Source organism: Octopus bimaculoides, chromosome 3 (assembly GCF_046866305.1).
Source record: "Octopus bimaculoides isolate indiv1 chromosome 3, ASM4686630v1, whole genome shotgun sequence".
NCBI classification, from domain to species: domain Eukaryota; kingdom Metazoa; phylum Mollusca; class Cephalopoda; order Octopoda; family Octopodidae; genus Octopus; species Octopus bimaculoides.
Genome location: NC_142930.1, coordinates 22419575 through 22442074, shown reverse-complemented (window position 1 = coordinate 22442074; position 22500 = coordinate 22419575). Strand labels below are relative to the sequence as shown.

The following is a 22500-nucleotide window of genomic DNA, read 5'->3' as shown; positions in this document are numbered from 1 at the left end:
ACATTTAGTTTTTATTACATCTGATCTGCTGAAAAGGATTCGATCTGTCAGAGCCATTAGCACGCCGGGTAAAATGATTAGCGGTATTTTGTTCATCTTTACGTTCTGAGTTCAAATTCCGCCAAGACTGACTTTACTTTTCTGGGTCGACAGAATAAGTACCAGTTGAGTACTGGAATCATCCCCTTCCCCTAAATTGCTGGCCTTGTGCCAAAATTTGAAACCATTATTAATCTGCTGAAAGGCGGTGAACTGGTTGAATTGTTAGCACGCCGGGCAAATACTTAGCAGTGTTTCATCTGCCGCTACGTTCAGAGTTCAAATTTTGCCGAAGTCGACTTTGCCTTTCATCCTTTCATCCTTTCGGGGTCCATAAATTAAGTATCAGAGAAGCACCAAATTTCAGGCCTTATGCCTATAGTAGAAAGGTTTATTAATCTACTGAAAGGCAGCGAGCTGGCAGAATTGTTAGCACGCCGGGCAAATGCTTAACGCCATTTAATCTGTCTTGACGTTCGGAGTTCAAATTCCGCTGATGTCGACTTTACTTTCCATCCTTTCCGTGTCGATGAAATAAGTACCAGTCTAGTCCCCTCCCACAAAATTTCAGGCCTTGTGCCTATAGTAGAAAGGATTATTAATCTGCTGGCAACGGCAGCAAACTAGTAGAATCGTTAGCACGCCGGACAAAATGCTAGGTGGCATTTCATCCGTCTTTATATCTTGAGTTCAAATTCTGCCGAAGTCGACTTTTACTTTTATCCTTTCGAGTGTTGATAAAATTAGTATTAGTTGATTAATGGGGTCGTATAATCGACTTACTCCGATATTGCTGGCCTTGTACCAAAATTTGAAATCATTATTATTATTAAGCCGGCAGAATTGTTAGCACACCGGCCAAAATGTTTAGCGACTTTTCGCCTGTCTTTATGTTCTGAGTTCAAATTCCACCGTGGTAGACTTTACTTTTCCTCCTTCCAGTGATCAATAAAATTTGAGTACTACCGGGGTCGAGGTAATCGTCTAACCTCCTCCCCACATATTTCAGGCTTTGTCTTTATAGTAGAAAGAATTAGTATTATTTTAGATTTATATTTGTACTTTGTAGACATCAATATACATAATATTTGGTGACCTTACGAACATATTGAACTTCCATCAGCCAGAGTTGTCTATGTATCAGTATATGTACGCATAGGCTTGGGCTAGATTTTTTGGGTGGAAGCCTGGCAGGTGCCCATACATCCAAGTCTCCACTTTCCTTGCAACTGTTGATTATTCAATATAAAAACTCCCACTTTGGGCCGATTTTGTTACCAGTGTCGTCACAGACGTTGCTGTCTGAATGCAAAGAACCGAAACAGACAACCTTAGACATTTCGTTCCAACTCTCAAACCATTCCTCCGATTCAGCACCCTAGGTTGGTACTCTAGTAGAAATCTTCAAAAATGTAAATTTGGAGTTTGTGGCTCGATAAAAACGATATGAAAAATCAGTTCACTTGAGAGATTAATTTTATGCTAGACATTTTCTGAAATTCAAAATGTGACTCTAATCAGTTGTCAAAGAGTAAATATTAAAGAAAAAATATCGATTCTTATTAAGAGGTTAATTTTTGTTTCTGTGGATATTGATGGGAGGGCAGAGAGTTCCAATAGATATAAAAAAAAATTTTGAAGAGCTAGAAAGAATATTGTAAAGTAGGAAACGTACTTGTTGATAATACATCGTATTCATTTGCAAATGTGACTATATAAATATTAGTTTCAAATTTGGCCAGCAATTTCAGGCGAGGGGTAAGTCGATTAGATCGACCCCAGTACTCAACTGATATTTATTATTATAATTACGTAATTATATTATGTGATTATATAAATATTAAAATCAAATAATTTATTTTAGAACAATTTTAGAGCTGCAAACCGGCATAATCGTTAATGCGTCAGACAAAATGTTTGGCGATATTTCTTCTCGCTATTTACGTTCTGAGTTCAAGTGTCACTGAGGTTGACTTTGCTTTTCTTTTTCCCAGGGCCGATAAAATAAGTACCGGTCAAGCACTGTCGTCGACGTAATTGACTTAATCCCTCCCCTAAAATTACTGGCCTTATGTTTAAGTTTGAAACCATTTTTTTTTAAAACGTTTTTTTAAGAATATGAACATTCAATGGTGGTATGACTCCAGAGTCAGAATAAAATCAAATTTATTGTGAGGAGCCAGTTAAGTTGAATTTCACCATGTATGGGATTTTATGCGCTAACTTACTTTAAAAAAAAACACATTGCATAATATAACCGCATTCAGTGTCTTTATAAAAGATGGGACGATCACGATTGAAACATCTTTGATTATTGGTTTTCTGGAAAGGGGCAGATATGTTGCTTTATCAAATTTTCCAGTAGTGAACGTTGGTCAGCAAATCTTCTGTGCTATACGATGAAATAGGGAAATGAAATGAAATAAAAACATTTAATAGTATTATTTGAAGATTTAATCCAAAAATAACTGTGCAAGTTGCTTAAAAATTTAGTTTCTAAGGTGTTCCTGTTGTCTAGATTTTGAACCAGTAGTCTATGTTCTTGGTTAAAGACGAGATGATTATAAGGTGTAAAGTTACTGTAGTCCATTGGATCGTCAGAAAACTACTGAAGACATCCTCTTTGCGAGAGACTACATCAGAATTGCTTACAGTGGCAGATTATAGCATCTTCGTTATGTATTTAAACCCAAAAAGAGTGGTGTACGTTAGCTTGAGATGTGCAAATCAGTGATAGATTTCGAATCGCTGACATCCCGATCAGTATAAAAGCGCTTGATCGCTTTGACCAACCATGTTCTCTAAAAGAAGTTTATTGTAATGGTTTTCTCTTTCTTAAAAAAAAATATTCAGATTAAGACATTTTCAGGCATTACCAGTGAGATTCATGAGGTTGATGTTCAGCTTGAACTTCTTTAAATAAATAATTATAAGAAAAACATGGGTAAAGGGGAAATTCTATAAAACAGAATGATGGGATTAGGCGAAGTTTTTATTCTCGGAGATACACCGAAAATAAACTGATTTGACACAAAATTAAATTTTACATTATAAAAAAAAAAACCAAGCATATGATCTTTGGTTCAGACCCACTGTGTAGCATCTATGACAAGTTTCTTTTCCTGTAACCCAGGGCCGACCAAGAGCCATATGAGGGGGTTGGTTGACGGTAACTGAAAGAAGCATGTCGTATATACGTGTGTGCGTTTTATGTCTATATGTCTTTCTGTTTGTACCGCACCAACACTTGACAACCGGTGTTGGTTTGTTTATGCTCCTGTAACATAGCGGTTCGACAAAAGAGACCGATAGAATAAGTTCCAGGCTTTTAAAATAGATACTGGTGTCGATTTGTTCGACTAAACACTTCAATGCAGTGTCCCAGTGTAACCGTAGTCCAATGACTGAGACAAGTAAAAGATAAAAAGATTTTTTTTAAACCAGCTCAATTCATAATTTAGATGCGCAAATAGCAAATTGTATTCACCTGAAAATAAACTTTACATTAAACATAACATAATCTTTGTAATAAAGCGTAAGTTTTAATTTTCGTTAGAAAATGAACACTAATTTTCTTTTAGCTCTTAATTAACCATTACCTTACTTATTCGTTGACATCTAATAGTCAGATTCATATAAATGAGTTATTCCACCGTAATGGGTTGTCGACTTCGATTGCACACAGTGCTTTGAGGTTTATTACTGTTGTTGATTAGCCTTAGAGCAGGGCTTTAATCAAAAGTATGTCGAGCATATATATTTTTTTTTGTTTTTAGTTGGGGGAACATTGAGGACTACATCACGTAATGCGTCCTTTTTAATCTGTATGATGTGATTTAGGGCAGTGCTACTCAAAGTGGTGGTACGCGGACCGGTGCCGGTCTGCGAGCTATCAGCTGCTGGTACGCGGCAAGTTTCCAGAAAAGAAACATTATAAAATGCTTATAAAATGCTTATGTAATATTCTATTATTTATTTACAAAATAAATATAAGATAAAAAATATTGTCAACTTTTATTATATTCATTATATATATTGTTTCTGGCATAAATAAATATTACTAAGAAATATTGCCGGTCCCTGGCTCAGTGGGGGGGAAAAATGCCCGTACGCCACATCAGAAAGTTTGAGAAGCACTGGTTTAGGGAATTTGGCAGCTTTTTTGTAATTCCTTTCTCTTTTTTTTTTCTTTTTTTTTTTTTTTCGCTGTAGAGTGAGTGTGATTTTAAGATTTGTCTGAAGATCAAACAACAATGTTGACGGTTTTCTTGGTAGAAATCGGATTTTTTGGCTTAAACTCACCTAAAAGATTTGAATTCAGAACTACAAACTAATAGAATCCAATAATGCAGAGTATATACCTTTCCACAGTAATTATTCTTTTACTCTTTTACTTGTTTCAGCTGGATTGCGGCCATGCTGGGGCAACGTTTAATAGGATTAGTCGAGAAAATATAAACACAAACACACACATTCACACATATACATACATATATGTGTGTGCGTTTACATTATACATACACACATGCACACACACGCACACACACGCACACACACACACATATATATATATACACACATACACACACACGGGGGGCTTCGATACAGTTTCTGTCTACCAAATTCATCCAAAGAACAGCGATCCGCTCGAAGCCATAGTAGTAGACACTTTCTCAAGGTGCTCTGCATTTGGATTGAACGTGAAACTATGTGATTGCGAAGCGAACTTCGTAACCATACAGATGTCAGCAGTTAGGTGAATTGAGATTGTCTTGTTGTTGTTGTTGTTGTTGTTGTTGGTGGTGGTGGTGGTGGTGGTGGTGGTGGTGGTATTGCTGTTTAACTCCAAGTCAATCTTGATAGAGCAAGTCTACGATCAAAGATGTTCCAGCTGTGATCATTCTGCCTTTCTGTGACTATCTAGGACTTGTATTATTTTAAGTGTCCTTCATTATCTAAGGCTCTTTCATGCAATTTGAGAATGGTTTGGTTGTTCTTTAAGTTAATCTATCTCACAGACGATTAAGTACATTGCATTACGGTCAATGAATACGAACCATATAACCTTCTGTTAATAGTCTGACGCCACATTGGCTCCACCAGCTGCGATTCTCCATTGAAGTTCATATTTATGATAGTTTGTTTTACGTGAAATAGTTTTTCTTTGGATTAAATTAATACATTAAATATGTCATAAATTAGATTATTCTAATGGACAGATAGGATATTTATAATACGCTCTCACTCTAAAGATTTAGAATACACTTTTTCAATAAGTTATTCATCTATTATTATTCAGTTCACATCAAGGATACTTTATAGGAATATGTAATCGATCTCAGTACTTCGCCTGATGCTTTGTTTTCGACTCCATATGGTATGAAAGGCAAAGTTGTGAACTCAGAAGGTAATGGGCCAGAACTAAACACTGTAAACATATTGTCCGATGCTTTAATGATGCTAATAGTCCACCGCTCGTTATTTGTCCGAGCCTATATGATGAGAGACAATCAAAAGAATATATTGAACAAAACGAATAAAATTTTGTAAAATATTCGCAAATGACACATACAAAATCTATCCTGCAAAGAGAGAAGTAAAAAACAGACTGCTAAATAAATATGATTGTAATATTACGTAAGATTCAATTTAGTAATCATGCATAATGTGGATTATGTGCATTGTGACGGGAAGATAGATAGATAGATAGATAGATAGATAGATAGATAGATAGATAGATAGATAGATAGATAGATAGATAGATAGATAGACCGAAAAAGTGATGCCCAGAAAACTTTAAGTAATGTGGAGTTGTGTTAAAGTGTTATTAAATGCATGTAACTCCAACTAAATGTGTCGAGCGCTACTTATTTGTTTGTTCACTCCCTGCAATATATAAGTGTGGATGTATGTGTGTTTTTATGTATATGTGTGTGTACAGGGAGAGAAAAAACACATCTATGTATTAATTCAATCTTTTAACGCTTTGTCGTATTTGCGTTTCAGTCTCTTATAGTTCGTTCGAACAATAAAGTTGCCAAGTTCATTTTTAACAACGTTGCCAAGCTATCTCAGCCTCATCATGAGGATGTGGAATGGCTTTTGATTTCTGTATTACCTACATCACATACCATCAAAACAAAAAGGGTTAGAAAAATACGAACAAAGACTACTCCCATACTTTACAGAATCCCCACACACACACACACACCAAAAAAATAATAAAGTGATTAAGGAAACAATACTAATATCGCAACAAGAAGCTACAATTGACATACAATATACACACATTACAATCTACAATTGACATACAATATACACACATCACAACTTCAAACACTTTTACAGAGGATAGAAGATTACAGGAGTGAAGCATATGTACCAGAATTGACAGAAGTAGTGGGCAAAATAAAACTAGTCATACATTATTCAAATAGAAAATATATTTTTCGAAGAACAGGCTGAACGATAAGTTAGCGGATAAAGTTAGATAAGAAATTGATAGAATCTGTAGATTATGTATCAACACTCAATTCAGCATCTATTCAGTAGAGCATTTAACCACGTAAAGCATTCAATCACGTATTATGAAACGGGTTTTGCCTGTTTTGTTGTAACAGCGCAATTGATGATATTGTAACTCTGTTTTCACAAAAATAAATGAATTCTCATTTAGATTAGATTCAATGCTTAAAGAAAAGTTGTAAAGGAAAAGAATAAGATAGTATAAGAACCATAGTTACCAGAAAGACTTAAGGAAATCTGTTTTCATTAAATTATGCAGTCAATATGTTAGCTGCGCGGCAGAGCTATGAACATCGCATTATCTGAATACCTTTCTCTTCTATAATTTTCAGAAATGCAAATAAATCCCATTCAGATGCATATATATATACACACACAATGAACACATCCATCCATCTATCCATCCATCCATACATACATACATACATACATACATACATACACATACATACGTACACACGTACACACACACATATATATATTCGGAATGGTAGATCCCAGAGTAAATAAATCAATAAATAATAGTGTGTAAATAACCTTTTCGATCGAAAAAGTCGAAGGCAGCCTTCGACCTTTTCTATCGAATGAATTTTTAACCCAATATCCACACGGTATCATTTCTAGATTTATTTGCTTCCAGATCTACCATTCCTTCCCACCGAAAAAAAAATTATTTCACGTTCTCTCGAAGTCTATGAAAGTTTCTTATGACATCAACAATATATATGTACGTGTGTGCGTGCGTGTGTGTGTGTGTGTGCATTATGTGTGTGTGTGTGTGTGTGTGTGTGTGTAGTTAAATTTACAGAAAAACAAAAGACGAAGACATGTGTATGAACAACAAGCAGGTGTATTAGTTTGACACTCGGGAAAGTGAGAAAGTCTTTTACGTTTCGAGCCTACGCTCTTCAGCAGAAAAAAAATACGAGAAAATAAACAGAGAGAATTTTTTAAATCTTGTGGATTTAGCGGTCATACATATATATACATATACATGTATTCATACATACACACACACATATAGACATACATACACACATATATGTATACACACACATATGTATGTATGTATGTATGTATGTATGTATGTATGTATGTATGTATGTATGTATGTGTGCATTATTTAATGAATAGAAATCAATTTGATTTTAGTCAGGACAAGATTACTATTTTCGCGTGGGGAGGTTTATAGTTGATTTTACTTAGTTGTTAAATTTCTTTCAAACTGCATCCTACCATCTTAAAGGAAAATACGTTTGCTCAATCAGAACTGACATCGAAGTACAGAACATTTGTTACTTTTTATTCAATGCCGGCTAGATTTGATGATAAATTTATCACAGCTATGAAACGAACTCAGAAACTTGATATAAGTTACTGTACTGAATCACATCTGGCGCTCCACCGTTTTTGCCAGTTTATTCAAGTCTTACCATCAGACTTAACGTACCGACTATACAGTACATTCACCCACTAGTGAACTTTTCTTCACTCTAAATATGATTCCCCATCAACGAGTTACAATGTAAATCTAAACTACGTCACTTGAACAGCCGCGTAGCTTCAACATATGCATAAGCTCTGTTAATCGTTTATTTTGTGGTTTAAACATAATTACATACTTAAAAGAAATACTTTGCTAATTATCTTCAAAAATCAATATTATTCTACTAGATAAAATGGAGTGATCGATTCATTTCAAACTTTATACTTGCGATGCCGTAATATAACATAAATAATATAAAAGATAGAAGCATAATTATTCTTTTAGGTACACTGACTTCTAACACACGCACAAGTCCTTGCGCATTTCAGAGGAAAAGTGTAGTTGATTACACTTTTGGATTAAATCGATCCCAGGACCTATTTTTTAAATAAGATTTCATATAGGATTTAGGGAACAATAGAGCCATTATTCAATGATCGGGTCACTCTATTTTACAATTTTAAAAAATGACTAGAGATTGCTTGTGCAACACAGGCTAAACAAATATCACTCGAAGAATTTTCTTTCGAAAGCAGTGATTTATCAGTTTTCTCACCCCAACACAGCGGCGAAAGAGATACGTTTATATGTATGTATATATATATATATATATATATATATATATATATATATATATATATATATATATATATATATATATATATATATATATATATATATATATATATATATATATATATATATATATATACATACATATATATATGTACACACACATATATAAATATATATATACATACATACATACATACATACATACATACAGCCGAAAATCAGTGAAAAAGAGAACACTTATGCTGAACTATTGAGAAATCTACAGTTATTCTATCCAGATTACAAGTTCAGGTTTATACCTGTAATTATTGGGACCCTGTGATATGTAACACACTGCCTAAATACCAATCTTGAGAAATTAGGCTTCTCAAAACCAGAAAGCTAATTCGAACGCTACAGATCCAATCCATCACTGGAACTGTAAAAATCTGTAAAACTTTCCAGAAGTTTATCACTTAAATATATATGAACATGTCTTGCTATGTAACTCTATGCATGAGAATACATACATAAAACATACAAATCTGCACATACATACATACATACATACATACATACATACATACATACATACATACATACATACGTACGTACGTACGTACCCTGCTGTTAATTATTTACATTCCTAGTTCGATTCCAGGCAGTGACTTGAATAATAATAATAATAATGATAATAATAATAATAATAATAATAATAATAATAATAATAATAATAATAATAATAATAATAATAATAATAATAATAATAATAATAATAATAATAATATCGAAAGATACCTTAGGAATGAGATCCCAGGCTCGAAATTTCCCCAAGATACCTGATGAAAACTGGAGGGTATATCAGCCGAAACGTTGTGTTAACAGCAAACAAGATGAGGACAAACATCCGTCAGATGTAAATAATGCAAATAATGTACATAATTCCTCATCTCTTAAATATAGAACTGTACCTGCTGTTGATGTTGAAATTTCAATGAAGGAACCGTGGATCTAGGTTAGAAACCGGTTCTTTCTCTATTGGCAAGAAGTCTTGAAATAAACTGAATAATGACATACATACACACATGCATATATACATACATACATACACACACACATACATACATTCATATATGCACACACATACATACATACATACATACATACATACATACATACATACATACACATTTGTTTATGTGTTTCTATGTGTGCGAGGGGCTTTTGCACTGCTTCCGTCTACCAAATTTTATTTGCAACGAATTTGTCAACCTGAGGCAAATATCAAATGAATAGGAAGCAAACTTAACGACTCCGTAACCATGCCAGCACCCATTATACTGTATGGTAGTTACTTTAGTGACACCAGATAGTTGAAAGGTAGGTAAAGGATCGTTACTAAATACAGCAAAGCAATCCGTCATTGCCTCTTTGCTTCATATTAGCGATCACTTTCGATTCTTCCTCATCATATGTAATGACTAGTGGAGTCATGAATGTTAATGAGACAACGACTCCAAAATATTCACTTCTTGAATTTGCTTTTCTTACAGTATCAGTGTCCCAAATAGAACAAGACATCTTCAACAAAACAATAAGCAAAGTCTATTAATTAATTTCTTTATAAAGCTAACAATTTACCAGAGTAAGTTGATGGAGTATCTTGGGTATCAATCACTCATTGACAATCGGGCTCTTTACTTACAGTCATGGCTTTATATATATATATATATATATATATATATATATATATATATATATATATATATATATATATACATATTTTGTCCTTTATATATATATATATATATATATATATACATATTTTGTCCTTTATATATATATATATATATATATACATATTTTGTCCTTTATATATATATATATATACTCTCTTTTACTCTCTTTTACTCGTTTCAGTCATTTGACTGAAGCCATGCTGGAGCATCGCCTTTAGTCGAGCAAATCGACCCCAGGACTTATTCTTTGGAAGCCTAGTACTTATACTATCGATCTCTTTTGCCGAACCGCTAAGTTACGGGGACGTAAACACACCAGCATCGGTTGTCAAGCGATGGTGGGGGGGGGACAAACACAGACACACAAACACACATACACATATATATATAAACAAATAGTGAATGAGTATATGCATATATACGTACAGGTATGTGCATACCTACATCCACCTGTATGTATAGGTGCATATCTGGGTACAGGACATTGCAAACAAAACGGAGAGAAGAAAATAATGATAATCAGAGTACAGAAAACACACAAGCCACATAGAGAACATTTTCCTTCATCAGCTACCCCCGTTTTAACACCGGGCTTCTTTCATTTTCCGTCTACCAAATCCACTCACAAGGCTTTGGTCGGCCCGAGGCTATAGTAGAAGACACTTGCCCAAGGTGCCACGCAGTGGGACTGAACCCGGAACTATGTGGTTGGTAAGCAAGCTACTTACCACGCAGAGCCATATATATATATATATATATATATATATCTTTTCAAGTCCATTTATGTGAAACATTTTTGAGTGTGCTCATAAAAGTTCCTATGCTATTTATTCCAGGTATATATATTCTCCTTAACTTCGTCTCTGTTTAGGTGACTTCAGTTGTCTGAGGAAGACAGATCAGCCCCCACATAATGCTAATAATAAGGCGAACATAATGGACTCTCAACATCCTAGAATGTCTAATTGTAATAAGAATCCATTTTAGGTAGTTTAATTCCCCTTCTTTATGTCATCAGCAGGAGCATAGATGAGCTAATATGGTAGTCCTAATATGGTAGTCCTAATATGGTCACTTGGTCTACCATATTTCTTTCAAGTCATACACTACCATCTTTAAAAATAAAAAAACACATTACATAATATTCTCGTAGAAACAGTATGTCTGAGAAAAGGGACGGATACAGCTTGACTGTCTTTGGTTATAAGACCTGGGGCTAAGCAACAACAACACAACAACAACGGTAGGGAACAGTAAAATATGACGAACGCACCATTTGTTTTTAGGGAATGAATTTAACTGTTCTTGTGGCTATTAAAATAGGAATTGTTGTGTCCTCCGGGTTTCGTATATCTATGTCCAAGTCGCATCAACGCAATAGGCTTATACGCATCAGTGTAGAAAAGAGTTAAGAGTCTGACATAATGGTCGAGATAAAGCATTTTTTATTTGTATATATTTAGCTCACACTAATGTCACTGTATTGTTATAGGAAAGAGTGGATACAGTAAAACATGTTTGGAAATAAATTGAAAACAAAACAGATTTACTATGTATATGTGTGCATATATGTGTATGCGTGCGTTGTGAAGACCTAAAGACTTTATAAAAAGACTTTATAAGCTAAAGAAAACAAAAGATTTATTGTGTGTGTGTGTGTATTCGTACTCGTATGTGTGTATGTGTGTATGTGTGCAAACGGAAATCTTTATAAAGACTTCATAATATAAAGGATACAATGGATTTAGCCTGCGCGCATGCTTGTATAATTTTAGCAAAATATTTTTAGTATGTGTGTGTGTGAATTTCAATGTATGATTATGTGTGTATGTGATGTAAGTGTTGTGAAGACCGAAGATGTTATAAGATAAAAAAATTAAAATATTAAGTTATACGTATACGCGTTTGCGTATGTGTGTGTGCGTGTGTGCATGTGTGTGTGTGTGTGTGTGTGTGTGTGTGTGCACGTTTTCATGTCTATATAGTTGTGCGTGTAAAAACGCATCGGTTGGTTCAGGCGGAAGACGGGATAGCCCAGAATAAACAAATATTTTAATCGGAATTTACAAACTGAATAGATTTTTGGATCATTATGATTTCTATTGTTTTGTTAATAGGTTGATATTGAATGATAAATTGTAAAGGTCTGTTTAGATTTCGCCTCAAATACAACAAAATATTTCTATAAAATCAGTGTTTTAAAATGTCCGTTGTATCAAGCTTCCCCCACTTCGGCACTTTTAAACGCGTACAGTTTTTGTTTCCTAAACTTGTGTTAGAGGAAGAGTAAAGCATATCATAATGATTTCTAATTTAGATACAAAGCCAATAATTTCGGGCAGGAGTGTTTAGTCTATTACATCGCGACCAAGGTTTTATTTTAACGACTTCGGCAGGATGAAAAGTAAAGGTGACCTCAGTGATAATTGAACTCAGAACGTAAAGTGTCGGAATAAATATCGCGAAGGATATTGCCAGACGTTCTAGTGATTCTTCCAATCTAACATCCTTGCAGCAGTATAAAATAATATATCATAAGTTAATACCAAATTATCCAAGTGAGGATGGTATTCCACTAAATCCTCCTTGTATCACTGCCTCAAATCTTAAACAAGAATGGGATACATTAAATGTTATAGTCCTATATTATTCCTGAAAAAGCGGCATGATCATGGTTGGAATTCGTATAACCATAGGTCATCTCAGTAGAAGTGGACCTGAGGGCTACACAGTGTCATCTTCATCTTCATCATCGACTTTTTATCGTACATCTGTGGAGAATCAGCTTAAAGACCCTTCCCTACCATCTTCAGCCTTTTACCAAATATGGAGTTGAACTTACCTCTGTTATTAATGGGGCCGATGCCAGTCTGTTTACTGAAACAGCCTCGTTCAAATTTCTTTCAAATCACATCCTCATATCTTAAACCTTTTAGTCAAAATTCACTGCATTTAGATACGAATCTGTTTCAATTCTACGCGCCTCATTACGTAACTGCCGGCGTGCTTAGCAAATTTGTTTTGCAACTATCGTTAGATATACATATAATACTCATCTCGATTGTAAGGAGCCTAAATTGTTTTAAGAATTTTATATCATCTATACCACAAAAAACATAATGTACACACCCCTTATTTTAATTTTCATTTTGTTGAAAAAAAGGAGTTATACAAAGACTTTACGTTATGTAGTTACGGGCTCGATCGCACTACAAGCATCTTGGACCTGAGTCCTCCGCCATAGAGCCAATACTTAACTATATCTCACAATGGTGCCTATTTGTGCTTAGTATTTCCAATCAGTTTTTCAATGCACTACATGAAATATATTCACCACTATTTAACGTTGATTTTTTAGGCGAAAAATGTTTCAATTAGGCAAAGTAGGTGTTTTATTTTTTATGCTAATTTTCCACTGCTATTTGGATTATAATATTACATGGTTGCGTTTAAAATCAGAACATAAAGCGACGTCATAAAATATCGAAAAATGTTTTTCGTCCAGCTCTCTATCGACTTCGAAATACATCACTCGTTCACATAAAAAAAACTACTAACATTCATGTTAGTTCAAAGGCAGTTAGCTGACAGAATTGTTAGAACGTAGGGTAAAAAAAAATGCTTTGCTGTATTTCTTCAGTTTCATTACGTTCTGAATTCAAATTTCGCCAAGGTTGACTTTACTTTTCATCCTTTTGGAGTCAAGTGCTGGGATTGATGCAATCGACTTGTCCCTGACCCTCAAAATAGTTGGCTTTGTATTCAAATTAGAAAGAAATATTAATATCAGTTCAATTGAAATTTACAGAATGTTGTGAATGTTTTTGTATTTATTGTTTATTTGTGTCTTCAATTTTTATTTTTTATTTTTTTATACTCAGGTAAAAATTACGTCCATATGCTTTTGCTTCCTTTTGGGATTGGGAGTATTGTTTGATTCCTGGGCTGAAGCCGGCTGCGCCAGACCTTGCCTTTTGAGTTTCTTTCGGTGTGTCAGAAGCGTTGAAGAAGAATGCTGTAGTGGTTACAGAACTTGCATGAAAGATGCCTGTGATGTCGCAAATCCATCGTAAGTACAACTATTTCACTTTCATATAATTAATCCTTGTATCGAACTCTGATTTGTTGGTTCTCTTAGATTGATAGATAGATAGATAGATAGATAGATAGATAGATAGATAGATAGATAGAAGAGAAGAGAAGGAATTTTATAACAGTGCATGACTTTTCGAATAACGTACGAGCCGTGAGAAGACAATGACACCAGATGTGAAGATATTTTGCTCTCAGCATCCTATACCGTCTAATTGTGAGCGAAAGTCCACTTTCGGTAGCTTAGGAAGACAGACAAGCTAATGAATCACTGTGCAATAGTTCGAATGTAATAAATAGCAACCAAGTATCCTTCAAATCAAACCCCACAATCTTAAGAAGGAAGTACATATCGAACAATGTAGTCCGATATGATCTTTAAAACACAAATCACACATTTTGATCGAAGGATATAAATGGTTAAATCCTTTTCGGTACTTCTACTTACTTTATTGACCCCGAAATAATAGTCACTTGCTAACATCAGAGCCTCTATGTGGTCACTCGATCTGCTATAAATATCAGTAAGTGAATCGCTCTCTCAAACCACACCCTATAGTCTTCAAAAAGAAAGAACTCTCAGGATAATGAAGTCAAAGATGAGAAAATCACAGCTGGAACGTCTCTAATCAAAGATTTGCTCAGTCAGGACTCAATCTAAACTAAATCGAGAACAACATCTTCCATTCCTTTCCAATCACAGAGTCTCTGTTAACATATGAATTCTGTTCCTTGAGTTCGCAGCAACTACAGTACTTCGATATCTAGTTTTCACATTATACAGTAAAATCACTTGAATACAAATCATTGATATTGTTTTTCTAAAATCGTTCCGTGCTTTAGAGATCTGAGCTCAAGTCTTGAATGTGGAGCAACTTTTACATTTATTGTAGGTAGTAGATATAATTGTTCAAAAGTTTGAACGGGATACAGTTTATTTTAGTAACAAAATGATTAGTGCAAATAAATTAAATCACAAATGATGTAGAATGATTGCTGTATATAAAAGTCAGCTTCGAATTTGATCATTTATATCAAAGCTGTTTTACACTTTCTTATTAGTCAGCAATGTTTTGTACGAACCAATAATGTTGTTCAGTTCATTAATATTACAAGACCTTTTCAATATCATCCATATCATTCCATTAGAATCCTCAAAGTTATGATACGTACATGGTGGTCGTCAACTTAACGGTGTTGTGTAAGCTGTTATTCACTGTAAATTTCAGCACGGGAATTGCTGAGAGCCATTGTCTTTAACATCTAGGATTACACAGTTTATCGATGATGGCCATACTAGTCTACGAGTTGACAGCCACCATGTATGCATCATAACTCTTAGAATTCTAATAAAATATCTTCTATGACAGTTTACGAAAGTTTAACATCGTTACATGTAAACGCAGTTAACGGCAGCCATTTTAATCGTCTGACAACACATTTGCATGAACTTTTCAAACATTTCTTAAATGGTTTTACCACGATTAGAATGTGTTGCTTGAGAAAAGGGAAGAGTTTCCTAATTGCTTCGCATTTTCGTGAATGATTAGACAGTTAGAGCTGTCTTTCTCCCCAGATAAATAGAAAATAATTATATAGTTAATTTATCTGGCTAGGAATTGTCTCTTAAAATGAGTGTGTGTGTGTACATCATTGTGTATGTATATGTGTGTGTGTGTGTCTGTGTATGTACGTACGTACGTATGTATGTATGTATGTATGTATGTATGTATGTATGTATGTATGTATGTACGTATGTATGTATAAAAATATGTGAGATAGAAATTAATTCACGCGACTCTTTATTTAGAGCCACTACGATAGTTTTGACTCATCATGCACCAGTACCTTACCGGTAAGATGTACAAACAATTGTCATGCATCATTGGTGCAGATGCGTTTCCTCAAGTGACTTCTGAAAAAATTACCTCGTTTTTTTTTATATCTAGCCGTTTCGCTTATTTCTATAACAATACACTTTTGGTTAGTGTAGCATATTATCCTTCCTCATAAGGAACTGCGATATTTATGTATGTTTGTATGTATGTATGTATGTATGTATGTATGTATATACCTATATATATATATATATATATATATATATATATAAGTATATACACATATATATACATATATATACGTATATAAGCATTATGTGCATGCGTGTGTTTGTGCTTGTGTGTGTGTGTGTATGTGTGTGTGTGTGTGTGTGTGTGTGTGTGTGTGTGTGTGCTTTATTTGTTTAGCACATGACTTGATCAGAGGCAATATGTTAAAACTGAAACAATTTACATTATAGAAGAGTTATATGAGCCATTTAACTAAACAAACTCCATTTTATGGACATTTCGCTTATTTCTTAATAACATTATGTAGTTTAACATTATGTAGTCTAACTGACCGAGTTGTTAAACGACGATGGAACTTTTGACACTTCATCGTAGATTAAACTTTTAAGACCTAAACGAAAAGTGCATAAAACGGTTTTTGTGTCTTCTTAAAAATGACTTTTCCCACACACACACACACACACACACACACACACACACACACACACACGCACACGCACACGCACACACACACGCACGCACACACACACACACACAAACACGAGCACGATTGTTTTCCATATACTTTTCGTCAACGAAATCCCACTGAAAGTATTGGTAAACCTATGGCTGGAAAAAGTAGAAGACTGTACGGTAGTCCCAGCTACCGTACAGTGGGATCGAACTTTGAACCACTTTGTTGCGAAGCGAATTTCTAAATCAGACGGCCAGCCATGCCGACACTTCATATAGTTTCGGATAGCATAACTGCACAGAATCACCTTTACCTTGAGTATTTATTCCGTGGTACTTAGCAGACACTGAGTTTCCTATAACATGATAACTACTTAAAACACATAACAGGTATAAATGACTTTGCAGGAATGATAATGCTATATCTGTAGATACAAACAGCGAGAATGATAAAGTTAGTGTCTGGCAAAATACCCTGCAATTAATAATTACATTTCTTTACAGTTCAGCTAAGGATTAGTTTGCCTTTCCTCTTTCCCAGTAATATACAACCTCCTACAACCTCCTCCACTCCAAACAAACAGTTCTCTCCGTATGTTACTGTAGTAAAACCTATATTTCTGTCAACAAAATGTTTTTACTGTTGTTTAATTCCAGATCCTCTCTGATCAAAGAAACTGATGGCGAAAGTCGTTCTAGTTGTGAACATTTCATCTTATTTGGAACTACATTGTCTAATGCATTTCCTTTTAAGATAGTCAGATATTGTTTGGGGGAGATTTAGTTAGTATTTCTAGTTGGTCTGGTTATGACGTAAAAGCTCCCTAGTTGGCTCGTTCCAGAGTCTCGGTAACTCTCAAGGTAACAACGGCCTACATATTTCAAAGCATAAGGTATCCATTTTGGCCCATTTTGCTCTTATTACTGCTGCAAGTAACATTTATTCAAAATACTGCATAGTATCAGTGTTACAATATGATGTTACGTTCATCAGGTAAAAGAGATTATCTGCTTTACGTATAAATATCTTGTATGAGAAGTTGAGAAAATCCAATCTCCTTACTGTAGACCATCCAACTAACACGTTATGGCCTTCGTTTCAGAAGATAGTATCGCAACTTGAGCTCATTATTACTTTTTTTTCTCTTTAACTTTTAGATGCAATGATAATGTCGGTAAACGAAGTGGCTGGTATAAACGTGGAAGTTGGGACAAACGTGGAAGCTGGAATAAGAAAAGTGATGATCAAACCAAACGTGGCAGCTGGAACAAACGTTCGGATGAAGAGGACAGCAAACGAGGCAGCTGGAACAAACGACAAGAAACGGACGACTTCTCTGAGGCAATGCTTAAGAAAGTCCTTAATGAAAACTATGGAGTCCACTTGTAAACAAATTATACTAATAATACATATATATAGAAACATATGTATATTATGATAAAATGTGAACTAAACTTTTCCTCTGGGATATTAACTGCATACAAATGGAAAGGATTATTACACGCCGGTTAGCACGAATGCCAAGACATTTCTTCTGTAAGATTCTTCGCAGCTAACAGTATGGAATTTAAAGGCTCTTCAAACCAACCTGCATTTTAAACATTTCATGCTTTTTTTTTTTAATAAATTCATTTTCCTGAAACCGTTTCTTTCTTCATCATTTTTAAAAATCATTTATCTGTTATATCTTTTATTTTATACATTACTTTTATTTTTTTACCTTATGATTATCGGATGATCTCTTATTGTTGTGGATATCAGTAAAAATCTGAACCTGACGAGTTTGGAATCTATATGTATTTTTATTTTGCCTTTCAGGTTGCTATATTAAATATGTTGACTGAACTAGCAATAAAGTAAAGAAAATATATACATACATATGTGGGTGCATAATAATGTTTCCCAATTTTAATTTCAAGAACAGCAAGTTTAAGGAGTGGGGACTAGTCGATCACAGTGACGCGAATACTTGACTAGTATTTTATTTTATCAACCCAGAAAGAATAAAAGGCAAAGTTGATGTAAAGAGCCTAAAGAAATATTATTAAACATTTTCTCCGTTATGCTAACGATTCTACTAGCTCACCGCCTTATTAATCCTTTCTATTATAAGCACAAGGCCTGAAATTTTGGGACTAGTCGATTACACTGACACCAGTGTTCAGCTGGTACTTATTTAATTGACTCCGAAAGAATGAAAGACAAAATCGGCCTCGGCGGATTTTAACTCAGAACGTAATGACGGCGTGTTAAAGGTTAAAGGTTCATTTTGTCCGGCGTGTTAAAGGTTCTGCCACCTTACCATCTAATAATAATAATAATAATAATAATAATAATAATAATAATAATAATAATAATAAATGCCCTGATGCAGTACCAGACACTAGTTCTCATGGGTTCTCATCTTAACTTATTGGAAGTGTTATCATGTACATTGTTTTGTCTTGGCATAAAAGACGGGCTACAGCAAATATTCTGCTCAGTACCATATATTTTCTTATCAGTTGTTTGAGCTTAACCAGTTGAGCATGTCCCTTAGTGGCTGACGATATGTGCATCGCTGATCACGAGCAGAAGTAGTGGGGGAGCCATGTGTTTAGAGGGATTCTTTGGGGTTTGAATAATTCACCTTTGGAAATATCGGTGTTTCGTTCAACATCCTTAAACAAACCTTATTCAAGAACCTTTTGAGCGGAATGGGCTACTCGACCTGAAGAAAATTCTAACTGGACCCCACCTGCAAGGTCATGCGCTGTGTATTTTGATATAAGATCACTATGTCGCGCACATATGGTTGTGATGCATGTGCTTGGTGTACCCTTATCAGATGGGTTGTCATGATGGGTATACTGGGCTTCGTATAGTTTACCCTAGTGTCACTTTGATGACATGCACTGCTCTCCCACTCAATAATAATAATAATAATAATAATAATAATAATAATTTTTACTGGCCGCAAGAGTCGCAAATAAACATTTTGGAAAAAATAAAAACAAAGGACAATAGGGATTTACATTGTGACATTGTAATCAATATAATTGTTATTAACAAGAAAATTCTGACAACAAAATTCCCCAATAGCAGGGGAAAGCCACTCGGGGACAACCAAGGAACCCCACAAATCCCTTTGTCACCTTCCTCACCAAGAGTACTAATGCAAGTGCTCCTCTCTCCTCCACACCATTCATTCGCTACATACTCGCTACTTTCACCAATATTCACCCTCAAATCAATAACGACATGGCTAAAATGGAAATTGTTTAATGTCAGTCATTTCAGTCACACCCACCACACAACCTTATTCGCCGTTTCCACCAGTCACAGCATGAAAGTCTGTCCTTCCCTGCAAAAGGTAGACGGCGGGACGATTTTTACGATGGAGTCGGCCGATAGCCCGATCTGGTCTGCACGTGTTAGCAGCTGCTCGACATAAATCCACAAGTCAGAAATGCTTGAACACTGTACGAGCGCGCGGCTCTGCGTACATCTCAGGCAGATCCGACTGACATCACTACCATACCTACAGGATTTGTTAGGGATTTCTGGGAATTATCCATGGATTCTGGCCCAAAAATCCTCGGGAAAAAGACCAGCGAGTTGATTTTCTTAAACGCCAAGTTCCCCTAAGGGCACCATCACTCTTACCTTCTGCTAATCTTCTATTGGACACCCACCGACCACATTGTTCGAGTGGCACTCTAGAGTGCTGTCAAGCACTCTAGTTACCATTCCTACATCTGATCCTGGATGGCAGGTTTGTTAAAGAGACGAGCTGAGGAACAAGCATCTAAGAAAAGGTAACCACTCCTGCTCAGCGTCAAAGAAAAGTTGAACATATCGCAGCCACAACGCATGTCTGCACATCCTCGTCTGCGGTATGATTAGTCCTCCACGCTGCGGATATTGACAACAAATGGACCGTACGATCAGCGGGACTAATCCTCTCAACAGAAAGCAGAGTAGCAAGCGCCCATACTGGTCAGCCATGAAGCAAGGCAAAACACAGCGGTCAGGTTGTATGAGAACATGACGGATATGGTGCAGGCATTCGCCACCTCACCCGATCCTTCAGGAATAATTTCCTCACGGCCGATTTTTTAGACTGACCAGCCTACTCGTCACCTTTTCCCTAAAGGTTTGGATCAAACCAGTGCCTCACAACGTTGTTGGGTGGTATAGACTTACCTCTCTACGTGCCGAGCTGCCGGGCCACTGGTTAATTTTTGCTCCTGTCGCTCCCTCATAGTTCCTCAGAGTAGTGCCGATCACCTCGGTGTGCTTCGTGTTTGACATTATTACGATGACGCCGTCTACATACGAGGGGTGTATGAAAAGTTTTGAGCCTTCAAGGCCTTTGAGCCTTCAAGGCCTTTGAGCCTTCAAGGCCTTTGAGCCTTCAAGGCCTTTGAGCCTTCAAGTCTTGTACCTTCATCATGTCTTGTATCATGTTTTTTTTTTTTTTGAGGCTCAAGACTTTTCATACACCCCTCTATGCAAACACGGTTCTTATACATCATCCTAGTTCTCGGGGGGTACCCCTGGAAACCTCCAACGTCTGTAGTAGTGACTCAGTACGAGCTGAAGGGAAGAAATGATACTACTGACGGATCGAACGCATGACGCTGAATGGTTCCGACAGGTGACTGTTTACTCTGACCACCAAATAGATATTACTGTACATTGCAACGGTCCAGGTTCTGAAGAATTCAGCAGGTCTACCATATCGAAATCCGCATACATCTGCTTAGAAAAGGTGCCTCCCCAATCCATCAAAGACCGAATTGTCACTCTGTTGCCATGTTGTACCTCTGTCATCCGGGATCATCGGACAACATCCGTTCCCTCGTGCCTAGGATTACGCGCCCAAGCTCTAACCTAAGAGCTTACCGTTGAAGAATTGGTCAAGGGCTAATCTCACCGCCAGCACGTCAGTTGCAATATCTTACTAAAGCGCCTCTTGTAGGTTGCTAACTAGCTCACCCTCTAATCTAGAATTCGCTATCATTATTTCTTATTGATTCTAATCTAATAACCTTATATAGGGTTATTAGATTACCCCTATCAACTCCCTCTTAACAAGTTCTCTAATCTATCTCAGTAAAATAGGCGCACCGAGAAAGATGCGTTCAGATTCCAGTGACTGAACCTCTCTCTATGTAGCCTACGCAGGTTGATCATACAAATCACAAACTCATAGTGTGTAGTCGACCACTTTCAATTATGGACAATCTATGGTATTCCTACTAGTTTACACGTACGATCTGGTTTATTCGATGTTGTTTGCCCTTGTCCACACTGGCATTAGCGAAATCCAGTTCGTACCTTTCAGCTGGTTAGAAACTACTGAGAAGTTTTGCGAGGCTTTTTTACATCCTTTCTTCTATGAGCTAGCCCCACACAATCCAGACATGTATCCAAGATGGCGATCTAATTGCCCACAAGCATTAAAAGGACATTCAAAGGAACCTACTGAAAACACCTAAAGAAATCCAGCCGGCCCGCCCCGCCCCAGTAGGAGCATAGATGGTGATAAGTCTAAAG

The 22500-nt window shown here is 35.8% G+C and overlaps 1 protein-coding gene across 1 annotated transcript in view; it reads left to right on the top strand.

Moving 5' to 3' along the window:
• LOC106869081 (uncharacterized) overlaps nt 1–18601 on the top strand; it is a 20022-nt gene extending 1421 nt beyond the window's left edge. The window contains exons 2-3 of the mRNA XM_014914607.3: nt 14226–14413; nt 18117–18601. Coding sequence (XP_014770093.1) covers nt 14226–14413; nt 18117–18348 — 420 coding nt within the window. The 3' untranslated portion in view covers nt 18349–18601. The remainder of the gene's footprint in view (nt 1–14225; nt 14414–18116) is intronic.
• Nucleotides 18602–22500: the final 3899 nt, after the last annotated feature.